General features: G+C 38.9%; 1 protein-coding gene across 1 annotated transcript in view; it reads left to right on the top strand.

Annotated features, from left to right (window-relative positions):
- Nucleotides 1-1,361: 1,361 nt before the first annotated feature.
- The window catches only part of NME8 (NME/NM23 family member 8), a 53,076-nt gene continuing 32,573 nt past the window's right edge, over nucleotides 1,362-21,864 (top strand). Inside the window, exons 1-11 of the mRNA XM_025378785.1 lie at nucleotides 1,362-1,496; nucleotides 1,592-1,824; nucleotides 3,045-3,084; nucleotides 3,163-3,220; nucleotides 3,419-3,525; nucleotides 10,097-10,168; nucleotides 14,837-14,953; nucleotides 16,088-16,154; nucleotides 17,042-17,115; nucleotides 18,226-18,318; nucleotides 20,410-20,606. Coding sequence (XP_025234570.1) covers nucleotides 3,052-3,084; nucleotides 3,163-3,220; nucleotides 3,419-3,525; nucleotides 10,097-10,168; nucleotides 14,837-14,953; nucleotides 16,088-16,154; nucleotides 17,042-17,115; nucleotides 18,226-18,318; nucleotides 20,410-20,606 — 818 coding nt within the window. The 5' untranslated portion in view covers nucleotides 1,362-1,496; nucleotides 1,592-1,824; nucleotides 3,045-3,051. The remainder of the gene's footprint in view (nucleotides 1,497-1,591; nucleotides 1,825-3,044; nucleotides 3,085-3,162; nucleotides 3,221-3,418; nucleotides 3,526-10,096; nucleotides 10,169-14,836; nucleotides 14,954-16,087; nucleotides 16,155-17,041; nucleotides 17,116-18,225; nucleotides 18,319-20,409; nucleotides 20,607-21,864) is intronic.

The following is a 21,864-nucleotide window of genomic DNA, read 5'->3' as shown; positions in this document are numbered from 1 at the left end:
ATTAGCCCTTTGTGAGATAGATAGATTGCAAAATTTTTCCCCCATTCTGTAGGTTGCTTGTTCACTTTGATGGTAGTTTATTTTGCTGTGCAGAAGCTCTTTAGTTTAATTAGATCACATTTGTCAATTTTGGCTTTTGTTACCATTTGACCCAGCAATCCTAGTACTGGGTGTATACCCAAAGGATTATAAATCATTCTATTATAAAGACACATGCACATGTATGTTTATTGCGGCACTATTCACAATAGCAAAGACTTGGAACCAACTCAAATGCCCATCAATGATAGACTGGATGAAGAAAACATGGCACATATACACCATGGAATACTATGCAGCCATAAAAAATGATGAACTCATGTCCTTTGCAGGGACATGGATGAAGCTGGAAACCATCATTCTCAGCAAACTAACACAAGAACAGAAAACCAAACACCGCATGTTCTCACTCATAAGTGGGAGTTGAATAATGAGAATACATGGACCAGGCAGGGGAACGTCACACACTGGGGCCTGTCAGGGGGTGGGGGGTTAGGGGAGAGATAGCATTAGGGGAAATGCCTAATGTAGATGACAGGTTGATGGCTGCAGCAAGCCACCATGGCATGTGTATATCTATGTAACAAACCTGCACTTTCTGCACATGTATCACAGAACTTAAAGTATAATTAAAAAAAAAAAAAAAAAAGAAAGAAAATTGCAGATGGTGAAGTGAAGGAGTACTACGTGTCCTGTCTTGATAGGATATGATCCTGGTCAAAGATCCTTCTACAGGTAGCCCTCTCATCTATTTTTTTGTAGATCCACTCCAGGGATGAGGATCCCTACAAAGGTTCATTGTGTCCCTCTACTCTATGGTTGCTTTCTGTATCTCAGCCTGCGGATTAATCAGAAACTGTTGTTAAAAATTATTTCCAGATGCTGCACGTGGGAGGAAGGAAAGTGAAGAGAAAAAAAAAGAGACAAAGAAAGAAAGAGAAAGAAAAAAGAAGAGAGAGAGAAAGAAAGAAAGAGAAAGAAAAGAAAAGAAAAGAAAGGAAGAAAGAAAGAAAGAAAGAAAGAAAGAAAGAAAGAAAGAAAGAAAGAAAGAAAGAAAGAAAGAAAGAAAGAAAGAAAGAAAGAAAGAAAGAAAGAACGAACCAGGGTAAATGAAGACAAAGTTAAAAAGAAAGAAAAGGCTGTTGCTGGCAGACAGCCTTCTGCTCCAATTTGAGGAGTATGCATTTTATGCTGTAAAGTGTGGCCAGTCATGGGAGGATTCAAAGCCAAGGAGAGAGATGATCAAATCTGCACTTGGGAAAGCGCACCTTGGTGCACATCTGGGGGATAGGGGAATGGGAGGATGGGAGGATAGGGGATGCGAGTTTGGGGATGAGGCAGCTGAAGAACAGAGAGAGTCTTGTGATGGTGGAATCAGGACTTCGTTGTTCCTTCATTGTGTGGGCAGAAGAGGTGGAGGATTTTAGGCGCCCCCTGGTCTTGTCCCTGCTGCCCAAGTATAGCTGCTGGCTGGAGCAGGGGCCTCGAGACGCCGCTCAAGCCTCATGGGCAGATGGGTTGGACAAAACGTTGCCCCCGTTCTTCTTCCCAGACAGGCAGGGAATCCCCCTTCTTCCTTTTGGTGAATCAGCTGGAGAAGAAAACCGAGCAAGAGGTCGGCCAGCCTCAGCCTCGGGCCCTAGCAGGGCCTTAGGTACTGGAATGGAACTTCACCGAGGTCACCGCTCAAACGGCCACAACGAGCCAGCTGATTTAGATCCTCTGGGCCTGTTCCTTCCTTTTCTTTAAACGTCCCAGTCTAACTTAGAGGAGGGCCTGTTTTGTGTAAGGCTTGCCGGAGCAACCAGAACCTTTCCTGGGATACGGGCTTGCATGTGGCCTTTCCTTTCTTGTATGCTAGTGTCCAGTATCGCCCACACGCTGGGACTCCTGTTCTACACCGCCCCGATACCACTGAATAGGGAGTTTGGGAAGTTTATGTTGTTCCCCAGAAAACACTAGTGGCCTTGTTCTCAGGGTTAAATATCCTTAGAGCAGCCAGATCTGAAGAGGGACCCCAGAAGGATCCACGGGCATGTTCACAGACAATATGTTTGCAATTGATAATATAGGAAACACTTTCTAATATTTCAGGAAAACAAAACTTAAAAAAAAAAAAAAAACCAGACAACGTGTAACTCCTAACATTCTTACCTTGCTACAGGACTGTTGGGAGGATAAGATAGCGTGGCCGCTATAAGCATTTAGCATAGAGCCTAGCATACAAGAGTCCTTCCATGACATTTGCTTCTCTCTCCCCAGCAAAGATGAGACTGCATAATCCAATATACAGTGGGGAAAAATTTCACTACTATATTAAGATGTTATTTGCAGTTAGGAATAATTAATACTGTAATCCCAGCACTCTGGGAGGCCGAGGTGGGAAGATCACAAGGTCAGGAGATTGAGACTCTCCTGGTTAACACGGTGAAACTCTGTCTCTACTAAAAATACAAAAAGTTAGCCGGGCATGATGGCGGGCACCTGTAGTCACAGGTAATCTGGAGGCTGAGGCAGGAGAATCGCTTGAACCCAGGAGACGGAGATTGCAGTGAGCTGAGATTGTGCCACTGCACTCCAGTCTGGGCAACAGAGTGAGACTGTGTCTCAAAAAGAAAAAAAAAAAAAAAAAAAAAGAATAAGACCTAGTATTTGCTAGCACAAACAGGTGATTGCAGTCAAAAAAATCTAGATTGTACATTTTAAAATAATTAAAAGAGTGTGACTGGATTGTTTGTAACACAAAGGATAAATGCTTGAGGAGATGGTTACCCCATTTACCCTTATGTGATTATTATGCATTGCATACCTGTGCCAAAATATCTCAGATTTAAATACACAAATATTTAAGTACGTAAATACAGAGATACATAAATATATACACTTACTATGTACCCACAAAAGTTAAAAATAAAAATTGTTTTAAAAGATGTTATTCGCATGCATTAAGAAGATATTATTTAAATTTCTGACTTAAAAATTTTTCTTTCTTTTTCCTATGATAGTAGATAAATGGCAAGCAAAAAACGAGAAGTCCAGTTACAGGTGGGTCTGACATATCAACAATTCTTTATCTGGTGCACTGGTGCTTGAATACCCTTTACAGTGCCTTCCTCTTTGCAGGCAGTCATCAATAATCAAAGCCTGTGGGATGAGATGTTGCAGAACAAAGGCTTAACAGGTATAAGGGCTCCCCAGTTGTCTGGCCACCTGGGATTTGACCTAGGGCACCTCCTGGCACCCTGCCCCTCTAGAGTGCCACTCCCCACTTTGATCAAGAAATCCTGCAGTGCCTTTGCCCTGGCCATGGCTCCAAATTGGGATAACTGCTATCCTAGATTGGTAGACTAGTTATTTCATAAATATCATCATCTTCTAGTGATTGATGTTTACCAAGCCTGGTGTGGACCTTGCAAAGCAATGCAACCTTTATTCAGAAAATTGAAAAACGAGCTGAACGAAGATGAAATTCTGCATTTTGCTGTCGTAAGAATTTTGTTTTAATTAAACCACTATTTTCACGTTATATTAAGTGTTTAAGTATCCTCTAATATGTTTAAGTATTGTCTTAATTTAAACAACTTGTCATTTCTTCAAAATAGTCTTTACTTGGCAGTTTTACTATATATTTAATTCTACTAGATCTGAGAATGAACATGATTTTTATCCCATTCTTATAACATTGAGGCTATTTACCATGACTGTGAAAGTTAGAAAAGGGTAATAATGGATATGTCTATTGTTCTGTTTCCTTTCACCTGACCACATGTTCAGTGCGTGTCCTTTAGAATAAGGGCTGCAAAAGCTGTTTACTGGGTATCACTGAGTAATGCTCTGGCATTAACTCAGTTACCATATTTTCCAGCGGCAATGATATTCTTCCTCATTTATTTGCTACCTACTTGCAGTAAGGGATTGAAATATTATAGCCAAACACATTTTACTTAATCGTACCGTTTATTCAATGTATTCACATAAAATGATCAACTAATTGGGATTTTGTGGTCCAACATGGTAGCTACTAGGCATAAGTGACTATGGAGCTCTTGAAATGTAGCTGGTCCAACTGAGGAACTGAATTTTTAATTTTAATGATTTAAATCTGAATTTTAAAACTGACACTCAATTGAGTTATTGTAAAACCTTTAAAATCTGTGATAACTTGAGTATGTGGATCTACTATTTAACTGTAAATTTTATTAAAGCTAATTAAGGATTAATTATTTCTGATTAACATTTAGCATATGAATTAAGATGTGTTCTTAAGTGTAAGAGACTCATTAAATTTTAAAGATTTAAGATGGAAAAAGAAAGTGAAATATGCCATTAATAATTTTATACATTGATTACATGTTGAAATGATAATCTTTTGGATGTATCGGGTTAAGTAAAATTTATTATCACATTATTTTCACCTTTTTTTGTTTTTAAATGTGGCTACTAGAGAATTTATATGTGTGGCTTACATAATATATTTATATTATATAGAAAAGCACCCAAACCAACTAGGCTTAAGATACAGGAGCAGGTAACAGATGATAACAGATCTTTACTCCTTATCTCTGAAATACGTAGTCCCTAATGCAGACATGCAACCACAACCCACTCATGTTCTCCCAGTTACAGGTCTTTCATGGCCCCGCTTTCAACCCAAACATTGGAATGGGTTTGCCTACTGACCTTGTATTTCACTATCCATCCCCTTCTTTAAATGCATTTTCCATAGGACTTATTTTCCTTAGTTCAAGATAATGAATAAGCAGTTTAAAGCCTAGACACTCACCTCTTATTATTTTTCTATTCAAGAAAGTAAGTGGCTGTCTACAGTAGTTAAATCCTGTTGTTCTGGTGAAGGAATTGACTTTTTTTTTTTGTCTTCTGAAATAAGGACTTTGTAAGGTTTTCGTTCCTTTAATTAAAAAAAGAAAATGTCTTTACATAGATGTTATTTTTAGAGCAGTTTTAGGCTCATAGCAAAATTTACCAGAAAGTAAAGAGTTCTCATATATCCCCTATCCCCACACTCTCATAGCCTTTTCCACCATCAATCCCGTATCAGAGTGGTACATTGTTACAACAGATGAGCCTACACTGGCACATCATTATTTACCAAAATCCATAGTCTACATTAAAGTTCATTTTTGGTGTTGTATAGTTTAGGGACTTTAACAAATGTATAATGACATGTACTTATTATATTATGGCATCATATAGCATAGTTTCATTCCCTGCAAAATCCTCTGTAATCTGTTCATCTCTCCCTATCCCATAACCTCTGGCAATCACCAATCTTTTGACTACCTCCATAGTTTTGCCTTTTCCAGAATGTCATATAGTTAGAATCACATAGTGTAGAGCCTTTTCAGATTGGCTTCTTTTACTTAGTGATATGCTCCATGTATTTTAATGATTTGACAGCTCATTTCTTTTTAGCGTCAAATAGTACTTCATTATCTGGATGTTCCAGGGTTTACTTATCCATTCACCTGCTGAAGAATATCTTGGTTGCTTCCAACTTTCAGCAGTTAGGAAAAGGCTGCTATAAACAGCCATGCTTAGGTTTTTGCATGAACATACATTTTCAACTCATTTGGGTAAATACCCAGGAGCAAGATTGCTGGATCATGTGGTAATGATATGTTTTATTTTGTAAGAAACCACCAAATCTTCTTCCTAAGCAGCTGTACCATTTTGCATTCTTACCAACAATGAATGAGAGTTCCTGTTGCTCCACATCCTCACCAGCAGCCATTCGCTGGATTTTGGTCATCCTAATAGGTGTGTAGTGGAATCACATTGTAGTTTTAGTTTGCATTTCCCAAGATTATGTGATGTGGAGCATCTTTATATACACTTATTTGCCATCTGTATGTCTTCTTTGAGGAGGTGTCTGCTAAGGATTTTGGCTTATTTTTTAATTGGGTTGTTTGTTCTCTTATTGTTGAGTTTCAAGCATTCTGTGTATTTTGAATAACAGTCCTTTATCAGGTATTACTTTTGCAAATAGTTTGTCCCAGTCTGTGGCTTGTTTTTTCATTCTCTTGTCATTGTAGTTTTTTTAAAGACAAGATTCTGTAACAACCTGTTTCACTCTGAAGAATCAGAACCACCAGAAAGGAGCTAGGAAGTTATTCCAGACTCGATTCTTCACAAGGAAGAAAAATCAAGTTAGAAGAGCAGAGAATAGGGCCTAAAGGAGATTGCCACATGCAGTTGGAAAGGGGTTGATAGAAGTTAAAAGACAGTGTCACAGGTGTCTAACAGCTGACAGATAGATCACAGGAAATTGAGGATCAGGAAATTCTTGTGAATCCTGGCAGTTGGCATTAGGAAACTTTGTTCAAAAGTGGTAGGAGTAGACATTCACCTAGACTAGGAGTTCTGGATTCTGGTGACCAGCCCATAAAGGTGCAAGAAAATTGTATCTCCAAACCTCCATTGTGAGCAGTAATGGAGGGATGCCCTCTGCTGGACACGTTGTTTTCTGCTGTTAATCAAGGAAGAGAGACACTCTGAACTTGAACATGTAGGTCCAAAATTAAAATGTATGAGGTTGATTACCTATTAAAATTACCCTGAGCTGAATGGTCAGTATACAATTTTTTTCTACTGTGTGCCTTTTTAAAAGAGGAACATTAAATATTTTGTGTGTATATATATATAGGCATATAAAAATTTAGTAAATGGTGTTTATTATAGTTACTGTTATATTACTATTAAATTACTTAATCCTTAATAATTTATGTATTATAATATAAACATTGTAATTGTAATACCTGAATTACTTCTAAATACAGTTGACCCTCAGCAATGCTGGAGTTAGGGGTGCTAACCCCCCTGTGAAGTAAAAAATTCATGTATGACTTTTGACTCCACTGAAACTTAACTACTAATAACCTACTGTTGACTGGAAACCTTATGGGTAACATAAACAGTCGATTAACATATATTCTGTATGTTATGTGTACTATATACTATATTCTTACAATAAAGTAAGCTAGAGAAAAGAAAATAGTATTAAGAAAATTATAAGGAAAACCAAATATATTTACTATGCCTTAAGTGGAAGTGGATTGCCATAAAAGTCTTCATCCTCATCATCTTAACATTGAGTAGGCTGAGGAGCAGAAGAAGGAAGAGGAGTTGGTCTTGATGTCTCAGGGGTGGCAGAGGCAGAAAAGGTGGAGGAAGTGGAAGGGGAGGCAGGAGAAGCAGGCATAGTGGATGTAATTTTATGAAAATACATGGTAATTTCTGTCTGACATTTTTGCTTTTTCATTTCTCTAAAAACGTTTCTATATGGTACCAATCCTTCTTCCACCATTTGCTTTGGTTTCAGTGCCCATATCATTGAAGGGTTCATGTCATAAATGAAGTCAAAAGCAGTCTTGAATAACTGGAATTCTTCTGCCAGATGTTCTAGTGTCACCTTGTTTTCTGGCACTGGCTCTTCTACATCTTCTCCCTCATCATCTGGCACTGGTTTAGAGGCACTCATCTCTATCAATTTGTCTTCTGTTAATTCATCTGGTGTGGTGTCTCTCAGCTCTTGGATTTCTCCAACATCCATATCTTGAAACCTTTCACCCCCCACCTTTTTGCCATATACACAATCTCTTTTATGACTTCCTTAATTGGCTCTGTCATAAATCCCATGAAGTCATGCACAACATCTGGACACAATTTTCTCCAGTAGGAATTTATTAAAGTGCTTGGTAGCTTTTGCAAGTTTTTCTGTAACAATGATGGCATCTTCAATGGTGCAATTCTTCCAGACTTTCATGATGTTCTATCAGGGTTCTCTTCCATAGCACTGACATTTTTTTCCATAGAGGACCACATGTAATGAGCCTTCCAGGTCCTTATGAGCCCCTGATCTAGAGGCTGAATTATAGATGTTGTGTTTGGGGGCGAGCAGACCATTTTGACACCATTGGTGTTGACCTCATGGGATTCTTGGTGACCAGGGGCATTGTCCAAAATCAAAGAACTTTAAAAACAGTCTCTCACTGGCACGGTACTTCCTGACACCATGGACAAATCATTGATGGAACCAATCCAGAAAAAAAGATTCTCATTGTCCAGGATTTCTGTTGTACAACTGAAAGACTGGCAGCTGGTGTTATCTTTTCTCTTCAAGGATTGGGGGTTAGCAGTTTTATTGAGAAAGACAGCCCTGATCATAAACCCGACTGCGACTGCATAAAACAGTTGAGTTAGCCTATCTCTTCTTCCTTAAGTCTTGGTGCTCACTTCTCTTCCTTACTAAATAACGACCTTTGTGGCATTCCCCTCCCCCCACCAAAACTCAAGTTTAGGGCACTTTCACCTGCATTAAAAACCTGTTCGGGTAGACATCTTTTCCTCTTAATTATTTTCTTAAAGGCATCTGGAAACTTTTCTGCTGTCTCTTGGTCAGCAGCAACTGCTTCTCCTGATATGTTAATATTTTTTAGCCTTTTCAAAAATTATCAAACCATCCTTTGCAGGCATTAAATTCTCCATCTTTAGGTCCTTCACTTCCTTTTGCTTTAAGTTGCCATATGATGACTTTTCTTTTTTTGGAATCGTATTAGAGTCTATATGCATGCCTGTCTTATAGTAATCCTGCCCCTGCATAAAAGCTGCATTTTCAATGTAAGATAAAAAGATATTTCAAAAAAAAGTGCAAGATTTATATGCCTACTGACATAGCTGCAGTGATGGCTTCATGAACTTCTTTTAAAAGAAAAAAACAATTACTCTTAGGCTGGATTCTTTTATCTTGAAATGGTGTGCAACCGCAGCCGCAGACCTCAATCTAGGGTACCTATCAGGCAAGTCAGCTCTTTCTTGTAATGTCATGATTTTTCTCAGCTTTTCAGGAGCACTTCCAACATCCCTAGTAGCACTTTGTCTGGATCCCAGGGTGTTAGTCAAGGTTTATGGCATTGCACTAAACACAATGAAAATCCGACTTTGAAAAGCATTGCCTTAGATTACAAAAACCAACTGCTACAAACTGAATGTTTGCTATCAAATTTCATATATTAAAATCATAATCCCCAATGTGATGATATTTGGAGATGGGGACTTTAGAAGGTAATTAGAATAAGATCAAAGCCTTTATTTAAATAAGGGAAGAGACATGTGATTTCTTCCAGGTGAGGACATTAATGGAGAAGAAGGCCTTCACTTCTGGCACCCAGACTGTGTTGGCACCCTAATCTGGGACTTCCAGCCTCCAGAACTATGAGAAATAAATGTTTGTTTTTCAGTCACCCAGTCAACAGCAATTTGCTATTGCAGTCCAAACTGATTAAGACACCAACTCTTACAGAAGACCCTACCAAACAATCTCATTCTGGCAGCTGGACCAATGGATACTACGTTAATATGGAAGAAGACACTATTATTGAATGTATAGTTGTTCATAATTAATTTGGAACAACTTGAAATTTATGAGAAAATATTTAGAAGATTACAGACATAAAATTCAAAATCTTTAAAAGTTGACTACTAATTTATTCAAGGAATGTTTAGTAAGCCTCTTTTAACGTATGACCCTATGACTGACAGAGGGAGATGAGATACAAACGTGGATAGGAAACATACTCTATCTGTGCACACAACTCTCCTTCTAACAGAGCATGTGCAGCAGGCCCACAGGTGCCTGTAGCAGAATATGGAAAGGGACATAGCTGCCTTGGGAGAGGGACAGTAACATGTTGTGCAGAACAAGAGATGATTTACAGCAAAAGGATGTGAGACAGAATTAGAGGAAGGATAGCTGAACAGGGACAGTAAAAGAAGGGCAGGACCAGGGAGGAAAAGATGAGTAAATAAGTTTGGCTAAAGGTTGGTTAATGTAAAGGGAAATGGTGAGGAAAGCTTAAGGCCAAATGATGTAGGGCTTGAATCGCCAGTATGTGCAGTTTGATCCCTAAAACCACTAGGGCATACACAATGTTGCAGTAAACATAAAAATTATATGTATCTCTGCATTGTTTCAACATAGTATATCAAATTACTTGAATATAGTTTTATTTATTGTTATATGAAATATTTACTTTTTCAGGCAGAAGCTGACAACATTGTGACTTTGCAGCCATTTAGAGATAAATGTGAACCTGTTTTTCTCTTTAGTGTTGTAAGTATATTGACTTTCTCAATTGCATTATCAGATTCCAGTTTGCAGTTAAGAACAAGTAACATTGTAAAATTACCATGAAATTGTTTGCCAGTGACAGTAATTATACAATGTTTGCCTTATCTTTTCTTGACTATTTATAAATTTTGTAATTTGGCCGCTAGGAGCTTATAATGGATTGAAGGGATTAGATGATGACACACTGGGTTGATCAGGGAAAGGAAAAGTAATATGGTGTTTACCTTTACTAAGGAAATGATTGGAGATTTGCACAATAAATTATTTACAGGAGTAACAACTTGGAAATTTCTTAGATACCTAGCAGCAGAGAATTGGTTATAAACATTCATGCATATCCATACAAGGGAGCATCTGTATATCAGTCTTTTGTAATACATATTACTCTTATCTCTATATTTACAAAGAAGAAAGCAAGTGGATTCACCAAAATGTTATCATAGTCTTCTCTGTGTGAGGAACAGGTGACTAATTTGAGTTTTATTATTCATACTATTCTATATTGTCCACATATTCTGTGAGGAATACACAACTTTAATAATCAAACAGGGGCCAGGCATAGTGGCTAACGCGTGTAATCTCAGCACTTTGGGATGCTGAGGTGGGAGGATTGCTTGAGGCCAGGAATTCAAGATCAACCTGGCCAACATAGGAAGACCACAACCCTATTTTTAAATATAAGTAATAATAAAATAAGTATAAAATATAAATGAATAATTAGAAAGATATAAAAAGTGCTATTTTCTAAAAGCAGAGTGTACAGTTAGTGCTAAATTGTGTGACACGGAGTATAGCTGCTCCAGAGTTCGAGAACTGGGACAGAAGAAAGCCTTCACGGAGGAGATAGATAGGACTTGGACTGTTTCTCCACTGTGGCATATTTATTTTTGATATTAGAAATACTCATTAAAAAACACATCTTGGATATAGCTTTTTTCTGCTATTAAACAATACTCTTGCAACCCTTTCAAAGAGTTGAATTGCTGGGTTAACGATAAAAAAATGCATTGAATGGTAAAAAATGCATTGTAGGTCACCTCTAAATTGGATGTTTAGAATTCAATGACTTAGGTGAGGGGTCAGCCAACGTTGTTTTTGTTGTTGTTTGTTTTGTTTTTTGTAAAGGGCCAGAGAGTGAATATTTTCAGCATGATTAAGATTCAGTCTCTGGACTGGGCCAAGGTTTGCTGACTCCTAAACTAGATGTCATTACACTCATGAGGGGACCAGAATGAATAACAACACAGAGGCAGAATGGGTTTCGGGGGCTCATGGAACAATGAGGAGGCTTTAGCTGCATGTAGTGGGTAGGAGCATGGGACTGAGGAGAAAAGATTGGGCAGGTGGGTCACATTGTAGAGTCTGGAGCTCTGGGATAGTTGATAATATAGTTTGGGTATTTGTTTCCTCCAAATCTCATGCAGAAATGTGACCTCCAACGTTGGAGGTGGGGCCTAGTGGGAGGTGTTTGGCTCATTGGGGCGGATGCCTCATAAATGACTTGGTGCCCTCCCTGCAGTAATGAGTGAGTTCTCCCTCTATTAGTTCATGCAGGAGCTGGTTATTTAAAGAGCTTGGCACTGTCTCACCTTTCTCTTGCTCCCTCTGTCTCCATGTGACATGCTATCTCCTTTTCCCTTCCTCCATGAGAACAAGCTTCCTGAGGCCTTACCAGAAGCAGATGCTGGTGCCATGTTTGTACAGTCTGCAAAAGTTTGAGCCAAATAAACTTTTTTAAATAAAGTTCCCAGGTTCATGAACTCCTTGATAACAACGCAAAACAGACTAATCGGGCCATCACCCCGACAGCTAGTCCAGTCTGGCCAGTAGACCCAGCCCCACTCTCCTTAAGTGGATCATCCAATCCATGTTCTCTAATCCCTGCAATCAGTGCCCAGAGTTTAAGTCCACCCTTCTTTGTAGCCATGTTTCATCCATCCTTCTAATGCTTCTTTGTCACACCCAGTTCTCCAACTCTTCCCCTGCTTCCCAAACCTTTCCACTCTATGACATCTGGAATTAAAATGACTTCCTAAGATTTTTGACCATGGCTCTGAGCTTTTGTCTTACTTCCTTGGCTTGCCTTAATTCTACCTTCTTCCTTTGGACACTCTCTCCACAGCCCAGAAGTGATAACTGTTTATTTCAAAATGTGGAATACATTTGGTATTTCCCTTACTTCTTAGTTCTTCAATAACCTTCTTTTCTTTGTTATTACTAGAGGTCTGTTTCACATGACTAAATCTCCTGTTCCCCTATCTCACTCTTGTCATTTGCTGACCTTCAAATCAGGTCTATTGATGACTGAAGTCTTTGGCATGTGGTTCAAAGTCTACTCTCAAGCCTGAGTCTTGCCATCACCTTGAGGACTTTAGTATCCACATTGACAACCCACCCAATAACCTGGCCTTTCAATTCTTGACCTCCTGGCTGCTAATAAACTTTTCTTCCAATAAACTTCATCCAATCACTTCTACAATCATGTCTCAGACTGCCCATTGCTCCACATTCATAATCATTAATTTAAGAATAGAATTCTGTAATCACAAAAACACCATCAAGCCCAATGCTCATTTTATTCAGATATTCCCTTAATGTCCCTTTGTACGGGTCAGCATTTTTAGCTGACAACAGATTCATTCCAGCTAGTCTCAGCAGAAGCCTTCCTCAAGAGATATTAGATAGTTCACAGAATTGTTGAAAGATACTTTTTAGTTGGAAAGAGTAACTAGAGTTTCAGATTTCATTTAAACCTTATTCAACTGGATCCTTCTCATTGGCTTTTGAATATGATTAAGTCTTTTCAATTTAAAAAATATATAATACTTCTTTCTGATAGCATATCCCTCTCTAGCCTTCATCATTTTCTTGTCTTCATCTCATAGCTAAATTGGTCAGGAGACTTTTCATATTTAATTTTACTTATTTTCTTTCCATCCCATTAACTCCTTAATCCATTTGACCTGAGTTCTGATTATTCCATCAAAATTGCTGTTGCTAATGTATTCAAGTACCAGCCTGTGCTAAGTACAATGGATATTGTTAGGTAGTCATCATTTGTACCTCTTAAATGGATTGAATATGGTGACCATGCTCTCCTTTTTAAAATATTTGCTTCTTTTGGCTTATGTGACTTGGTTTTTCTTTCACCTTCCTGGATGCCACTTCCCTCTGTCCCTTTGAGAAATTCACCCTTCTTTATTCCATGATTAAATATTGACTTTATCAGGCAATACACTCTCCTTTGAAAATTTTGTCTACGCACAGTTTCAATCATCACCATATGTATATCAATAAATCACATTTACATCTTCAACTGAATCCTATGCTTTCCACTCATCTTTCCAGTTGGTGTCTTGGCGTCTCCTATTGGCGTTCTCAAAAAGCATCTCACAGCAAACTCATTCAATACCAGGTCTTCCTCCCCACAAAACACAGTTCTCTTCTATTGTCTCAGAATTTGGCATATAACATGATAATTTAAAATTTATCCAGTTTTCAAGTGAGAAACAGAAGAGTCACCTTGGTGACATCTCTTTACATCACATTCTATCCAAGTCATACCTTGGACCTGTCAATTTTACTGCCCAAGTTTCTGTCACACTCATCTACCTATTTCCATCCTTTCCATCTCCACTACCATCATTTCTCCACCTCCACTTCTAGCGTGATTCCTAACTTGTCTGCAAATATTTTCTTTTGCACCTCCCAGCATTTTTTTTCCACACAGTAGGTGAAATAATTTTTACAAACAATTTTAATAGTGGCCATGGCCTCTGCTTAAACATTCTGACTGCACTTAGGATGAAGACTGAATCTCTGGCCCACCACACTGTGCACAGTGTGGCACAGCACCCTGGGTGCTGGGTTTCAACTCACACCAGGCTCCCCCTCACTTCGTCACCTGGCCTCATCACTTGCCATCTTTCCTTCCAGCTTTAGAACCCTTGTATCTGTTATTCCTTTTGCTCTTCCTTCTCCTTTTTGTCCAATTAGCTCTTACCCATCTTTCATATTTTAAACCAAGAATCATTTCCTGACATTGTGAAGCACCTTCCCTGATCTCTTTGACCAAAACCCATCCTTATAGGTGCTCCAAGGGCTTTGCACCACTCTTGGTGGCACCTACTAAAGTTGCTGTTTCATGTGTTTGTGTTTACTAGGGCTTTTTAACTTTTTAAAATCTAATTAGATCAGGTACCAGATCTATTATTTTATACCATTATGCCTGGTACAGCACCAGTAAACAGACGCTTAGTAACAGGTGTTGAAAGGTGAGTGTAAGGGGCATGGTGTCAGAAATAACTAGGGAGGATGTCATTGGGAGGCCTATACAGAATTGTTCAACTTTAAAGCAAGGATGCCTCAGGAGAGATTGCATCAGGTGAGAGCTCCTGCAGGGGGATGATTTGCTGCAAGGTGCTGGAGGACATGCAAATTGGAGGTAGAACTCAAAGAGCTGAGTTTATCAACTCAAGAACATTCACATTATTAAGACCTTACTATAAAATGGTTAATTACCATAGCTCAAAGAGGATTCATGAGGATGAGACTAGGGTAGAAGGGAGGGATGACTTAGTCTAGTTTAAGTGTTACTTCTTGATGTGTTCTGCAATGAAAGTTCCCCTCCTTTTTTCATTTCCCTTATAGAATGGCAAAATTATCGCAAAGATTCAGGGTGCAAATGCACCACTTGTTAATAAAAAAGTTATTGATTTGATCAATGAGGAGAGAAAAATTGCAGCAGGTGAAATGGCTCGACCTCAGGTAATACTTTGGATTAACAACAGTTTGAAGACAAGCTTTTCATTTAGAGTGAAATAGAACAAAATGCACTACTGGTGCTAGGTACCTCTAAAGGCTTTGAGTACTTTATGTCTTTTAATTTTTAAAAAGTACTTTACCTTTTATTTGATGTTTTCCTAAATTATTTAACCTAATTTTGTAACTCTCTAGGTGTGTAAATGGTGCAACCTTTCTGGGAGGCATTTTGGCAATGCATGTGTATATATATTTATATACATAAAAATGAAACCTTTCGGGTAGTTCACAGAATCACAGAAGCATATTCATGGCTTCCCTGTAAGTTAGGAACCTGTGTCCTTCTGGTATTTTGCTCTTTATTAGGATATTGATTATTGGTTTAGAAAGATTTTGTTTAAGTTAAGGAAATATCCTTTTGTTCCAAATTTGCTGATAGTAATGGTCAAGAATAGATCTTCACACTTATCAAATGCTCCTTTGATCATTAACATGATAATCATATGTTTACAGTTTTCTTATTTATTAATTTCTGATTTGTTCTTATTTTATCTCCCATGCTCTTATTAAATTTTAAGGTTTGGCTGGGTGCGGTAGCTCATGCCTAGAATCCCAGCACTTTGGGAGGCCGAGGTGGGTGGATCACTTGAGGTCAGGAGATCGAGACCAGCCTGGCCAACATGGTGAAACCCCGTCTCTACTAAAAATACAAAAATTAGCCTGGCATGGTGGCGGGTGCCTGTAATCGCAGCTATTCGGGAGACTGAGGCAGGAGAATTGCTTGAACCCAGGAGCAGAGATTGCAGTGAGCCAAAATAGCACCACTGTGCTCCAGCTTGGGCGACAGAGCAAGCCTCCTACTCAAAAAATAAATAAATAAAATATAAAAAATTTAAGGTTTGCTACCCTTTTCATACTGCACATATGCATTATTCCTGCCCCTTCCATTTGAAAACATCCCTTATTTTATTTCAGTGGAAAGCTGGAGACAGTAATGTCAGATAAGTTCAGGAACTCTTCCACTTTACTTTCTATTTAGTAAATTATAAATATTTACTAGACACAAAATTTCTAAAAACCCACTCACTATCATTTTAAAACATAACTGTGTTCTCTTTGCATTGTATTTCTTTTTCATAGCATCCTGAAATTCCATTAGTAGACTCAGATTCAGAAGTTAGTGAGGAAACAGCATATGACAGTGTTCGTAAGTAAATTTACTTCAAATTAATCCAAGGGTTTTCTGTACATGGGTGGTCATCAGAGCATCACTTGTTCCAGCTAAACACTGGTAACAAAATCCATGTTTATTAATGAGGAATTATTCAGATAAATGATGATTTTGTGCCTTGCAAGACTCAGCTATTAAAAAGCACTCTCTTTTCCTCACTCGCTTTACCTTTGGTTCTGGGCCTGGAGCCTTTCAGAGGTTACCCAGGACAATGGATTCCTGTCTCCTGTTACTAATCTGGACAGCAGCTTCCTACTTCATCCTTTACCATCTTCCAAAAATGTGTGATGATAATTTCTTCCTTGATGACCCATACTCTTGGTTTACTTTGCAGTTAACAATTTCACGCCTTCACTAGATGATCTGCGTTGGGGTAGCGAGGTGTATGTCTTCATATTCTGGAGGGAGCAGAGGCAAACAGCCACAACCAAATGAGTTATCTTACACTAAAAGTTCATTATAAGAATGTCGGTACATTCATAGATGAATCAGTTGGTGATGTTTACTTGCATGATTCACAGTTAAAACTTCACTCACTGGTGGTACTGTGCTGGATGGATCCTGTGTGTGCTTCTTACACATGGGAATTGCATTCAAACCGCCAGGGCCTACCTACTCAATTTTTGTTTCCTCTTGATTAAAAACTCTTATGAATGTTTCTCCTGCATGCAAATATAGGAAATGCCTTTTGATTCTAAGTAGGAACCCTCTGGTAGTTGAAATGCCATAATAAGATACGCAGCTATCAATGGGCAACAATTCACTGATCATTAGAAACTTACATTGCTAATTGCCAGATCCTTCATTATCCAGACTTTGTGCCAAGAAAATGAAATTCTGTCTTCTTCTAAATTTTTTTCTAGAGGACTTATTCAGTATTGCTATTATCAAACCGGATGCTGTGATTAGTGGAAAAGGTCTAGAAATTAAAAGAAAAGTAAGTAATATTTTCCAACTATGATTAAATTAATTGCAAAATAACAACCTCTTAATCGTCAGTTTGAAGACAAACTTATCATTTAGAGTGAAATATAACAAAAATGCACTACTGGTGCTAGTTACCTCTGAAGGCTTTGAGTTCTTTATGTCTTTACAAGGCTCGATCTATTCATGCATCCTTCTGTAAATGATCCTACTCTACCAGCATCCTATGTAAAATTTAAAAAAGTATAGTTCTTACACTAGATTGTATATTAGTCTGTTTTCATGCTGCTGATAAAGACGTATCTGAGACTGGGCAATTTACAAAAGAAAGAGGTTTATTGGACTTACAGCTCCACATGGCTGGGGAGGCTTCACGATCATGGCAGAAGGCAAGGAGGAGCAAGTCACATCTTACATGGATGGCAGCAGGCAAAGAGAACTTGTGCAAGAAATCTTCCATTTTTAAAGCCATCAGATCTCATGAGACTCATTCACTAACACGAGAATAGTGCAGGAAAGACCCGCCCCCATAGTTCAGTCACCTCCCACTGGATTCCTCCTACAACACATGGGAATTGTAGGAGTTTAAAATTCAAGATGAGATTTCGGTGGGGACAGAGCCAAACCATATCATTCTGCTCCTGGCCCCTCCCAAATGTCATGTCCTCACATTTCAAAAACCAATCATGGTTTCTCAATAGTCCCCCGAAGTCTTAACTCATTTCAGCATTAACGCAAAAGTTCACAGTTCAACATCTCATCTGAGACAAGGCAAGTCCCTTCTGCCTATGAGCCAGTTAAATCAAAAGCAAGTTAGTTACTTCCTAGATACAACAGGGGTAGGGGTGCAGGTATTGGGTCAATAGAGCCATTCCAAGTGGGAGAAATTGGCCAAAATGAAGGGGCTGTGGGCCCCGTGCAAGTCTGAAGTCCAGCAGGGCAGTCAAATCTTAAAGTTTGTATATTTTTGAGCCACTTCAAACCAAGTGTCCCATAGATTTTGCTGAGGTTCTTATAGAAAATGCATTGAAAGCTGGTGGTTTGTTAAGCCCAGAAAACAAACTTAACTTGTTTTACATGTGATCCCATGACACTTGGATTTGACCTTACTCTCTAATTGAAGATTACCACAGCAGGATTTATCATAGAAGCAGAGCATAAGACAGTGTTCACTGAAGAACAAGTTGTCAACTTCTATAGTCGAATAGCAGACCAGGTATGAAAGTTAAAAAGAAAAAAATCCTCTATGTGTTTAAATACAGTGACCTCTATAAGCTTTAAATCTTTATTACAGAAAAGCAAATTGGTAAGTCTGAACAACTAAAATAACTTCTAGTGTCCCTGTTGGTGTCCATATCATGGAGATGCCAATGATAGCAGCTCTGAAAAAATCTTCAGTAGAAATAGAGGCTGCCAAGCAAAACTGGATGGTCTGATTGTGTTTTGTTGACATGAAGACCTCTTTATGTCTTGTCTTTCAAAGGCCCCTGCATCAGTCCTCTGGAAGTGAATATCCAGTCCTTTCCTATTGATTTTTATTCTGGGTTGAAGGCTCTGACATCAGCTTCACAAGACTGCTTTAATCTTTTCTTTACCTAAAGGCATTTCTCTCAGGCTGTCCCTACCCTAATTGCCCCACTCATGCCACCTCCCTGCCCCACCAACACTTTTTTGTCTGGGGATGTAATATAATAAAGGCAGTGCTGTGTATTAGAAAGTGTACTGGCTTGGGAGTCAGGAGACCTCACTTCTAGAAATGTACTGTCCAATATGGTAGCTACTAGATACATGTGATCATTTGAATTTAAATTCATTAAGGTTAAATTACATTAAAAATATGAAGTCTCAGTTGCACTAGCCACATTTTAAGTGTTCAAATCCACATGTGGCTACTGTGTTGGAAAGGGCAGAGAGCATGTACCTCATCACAGACCGTTCTACTGGACAATACTTTGTGGAACTGACTGCACCACTCACGCCATTTCTGTTGGCCCCAGCTTCCACCTGTGTAGAAAGAAAGGATTACGCCAACTGCATAGACATTAACTGTGAACTTCTGAGAAAATCCAATTCCTGGGCCCCACCTCAGACATGCTAAAACTCTAGGATTGGGCTCCAGAAGAATGTGTCTTAACAAGCCCTCTAGATGACTTGGAAACATCCTAAAATTTGGGAATGTTGTTAGGTTATCTTTAAGATCAATTCCAACTAGCTTTGAACTTCTACCACTTAAAAATGTAGGAGACTAGTAGCTGGGAAGGAATAGGGAAAGATTTGTTAAAGGTGTGAACTAAAACTATCTGAGACAGGTTGCAATCAATTTAGAAAGTTTATTTTGCCAAGGTTAAGGACACACCCATGACACAGCCTCAGGAGGCCCTGATGACATGTTCCCAAGGTGGTCAGGGCACAGCTTGATTTTATACATTTTAGGGAGACATGAGACATCAGCCAGTGTGTGTAATATGTACACTGGTTCTTCCGGAGAGGTGGGGCAACATGAAGCAGAGTTGTGGTCTGCGATGCTTCCAGGTTATAGGTAGGTAAGAGACAAACGATTGCATTCTTCTGAGTCTCTGATGAGCCTTTCGCTGAACACACGATTTACATGCGAGATGCCATAGAGGAATAGTCACTTATGCCTTAGTCTCGCTTAGTGAATCTGCATTTTTACATAAACAACTGAGCAGAGGAAGCCATCAGATGTGCATTTGTCTCAGGTGAGCAGAGGGATGACTTTCGGCTCTGTCTGTCCTCTGTCCCCCACCTGTGAAGATAAGCTATCAATTATCAATTTACATTGCCAGGGTGAAATCCAACAGAACTGTTTTAGGGTAAAGATCTTGAGGCCCACAAGGAATTTCCTTGTGGGCAAATTATGAGGGAGGTATGTAGCTTTTTTTTTTTTTTTTTTTAAATCTCTGTAGCGATCTTATTTAGGAATAAAATGAGAGGCAGATTTGCCCAGTGGAGTTCCCAGCTTGACTTTTCCCTTTGGCTTAGTGATTTTGGGGTCCAAGAGATTTATTTTTCGAAGGATACAAAATTACTCTGCTCTGGTTATTATACATTTTCTTTATTGAAACATCACTATGTCCCCCAAGAATATATACAATTATTTTTCAATAAAAAACCAAAAAAAACCCCAAACATAAAAATGTATTGTTAACAGAGATTTGTAAGAGTAACATTCCCTTGCCCAGGGACCATGGAGGGGGAAGATTTCATTTGACTTGGGTAGGGACCACCATTTTAGTCCATCCATTTCAGGAGCCTGAAGGAAACAGTTTATCATTTTATTTTGTAGCCTGACTTCGAAGAGTTTGTCTCTTTTATGACAAGTGGCTTAAGTTATATTCTAGTTGTATCTCAAGGAAGTAAACACAATACTCCCCCTAAAGAAACTGAACCACAGCCTGACACGGAACCTAACAAACCATCTGAGGATCAATGTGAGATTGAAGCCAAGGTTACACCTGGAATAATGAAGAAGAAACGAGACAGGTATAGCTCAAGACCAGGAATTGTGTCACTTGCAATGTGTTATTGGGTAATGAAGCGTCATGTAGGCACCTCAATACCTAAGGGCAAATGTTTTTATGTTAAAGGCATAAGTATTTCTTCCAGTCAACCTAACATACTGTATATTCAGAAGAGCTGTGTGCCGGGTGAAGTGCCAGATACCTGGCATCGGAAAAAGTAGTTGGCTTGTGGGTTGTAGGGTAGTAAGAATTTAGAGGTGACGGTGTAGGTTTGAAAGGAAATTTTTGTTAGGTAGAAAGAGGACTGCAGAAGAGTCCAGCAGGGCTCCTCAGTAAGAGAGGACTGAGCTCGCCTTGGTGGATTTTTCTTTAGGGATATTTATGGACTTTAAAGCTGGAGCTTAAGGGTAATTTGGACCTTATTAGCCACACAGGTCATGACAAATAATTGCACTTATAGACATGTTTATGTCTTGATGTCCGCAAGGGTTGCACAATGAGTTTGAACATACATGCATTCCGGAGATGTGTAGAAATTCTAGTTCCTTATAATTTTTTTTAAGCCTGGTACCAGATGCTGGCTTTAAATAATAGGGAAGTCTAGTTACTTCTAAATTCCTCACATAAGGAGTTTGGCCTCTGGATAGTCAGCTTGGTAGCCCTCAGGTGATCTTTGCTCCCCTCACTGTGACTACCCTGAAAGTTTATGTCAAGACCACTAGAAAGGGAGGCCTTTTCCCCGTTTGTTTTCCTAAAGCTGGGTACACCAGTCTGGCCACAAGGGCTGGGGCTTGAAGGGCGTATTGGAACCATGTATAATCCTTCCCAACTCAGTCTCCTCTCCCATCTCCCCACCTTCCCCTTCCAGCTTCCCGGTGCCCTAAAAACATGAAACATGAACTTTTACTTTAGATGGTTTGTGGTTACAAATTACTGAGAACAAAATGGTTGTATACTTTTTGTTGATGGATTTTAAAATATTAGAAAATAGACGTAAATAATTGGTAGAGCGTTGGTTTTATGTGCTGCTGTTTATGCCTGTTATTCCTCTGAAGACTCAGAGAATGGAGAGTGTAACACAGCAATTGTCAGGCTGCACCGGAAAGAAAGTCAGGTGAGCAAGAACATACTTAGAGTATCTGAGCCTTGAGGCTTCCTGGGATGTGTCTCCCTGTGCTTGGCAGCCCATCTCCATTGCATTTTCTGATAGAGAATCTCCAGAATATTCCTTGTTATTCCTTCTTGTCTTATTAATGAATTGTAGTGGCTTTTCTTGGGTG

The sequence above is a fragment of the Theropithecus gelada genome, chromosome 3, assembly GCF_003255815.1.
Source record: "Theropithecus gelada isolate Dixy chromosome 3, Tgel_1.0, whole genome shotgun sequence".
Lineage (NCBI taxonomy): Eukaryota > Metazoa > Chordata > Mammalia > Primates > Cercopithecidae > Theropithecus > Theropithecus gelada.
The sequence above is the reverse complement of the archived record's forward strand: the minus strand, read 5'-3'. Positions and strand labels throughout refer to the sequence as shown.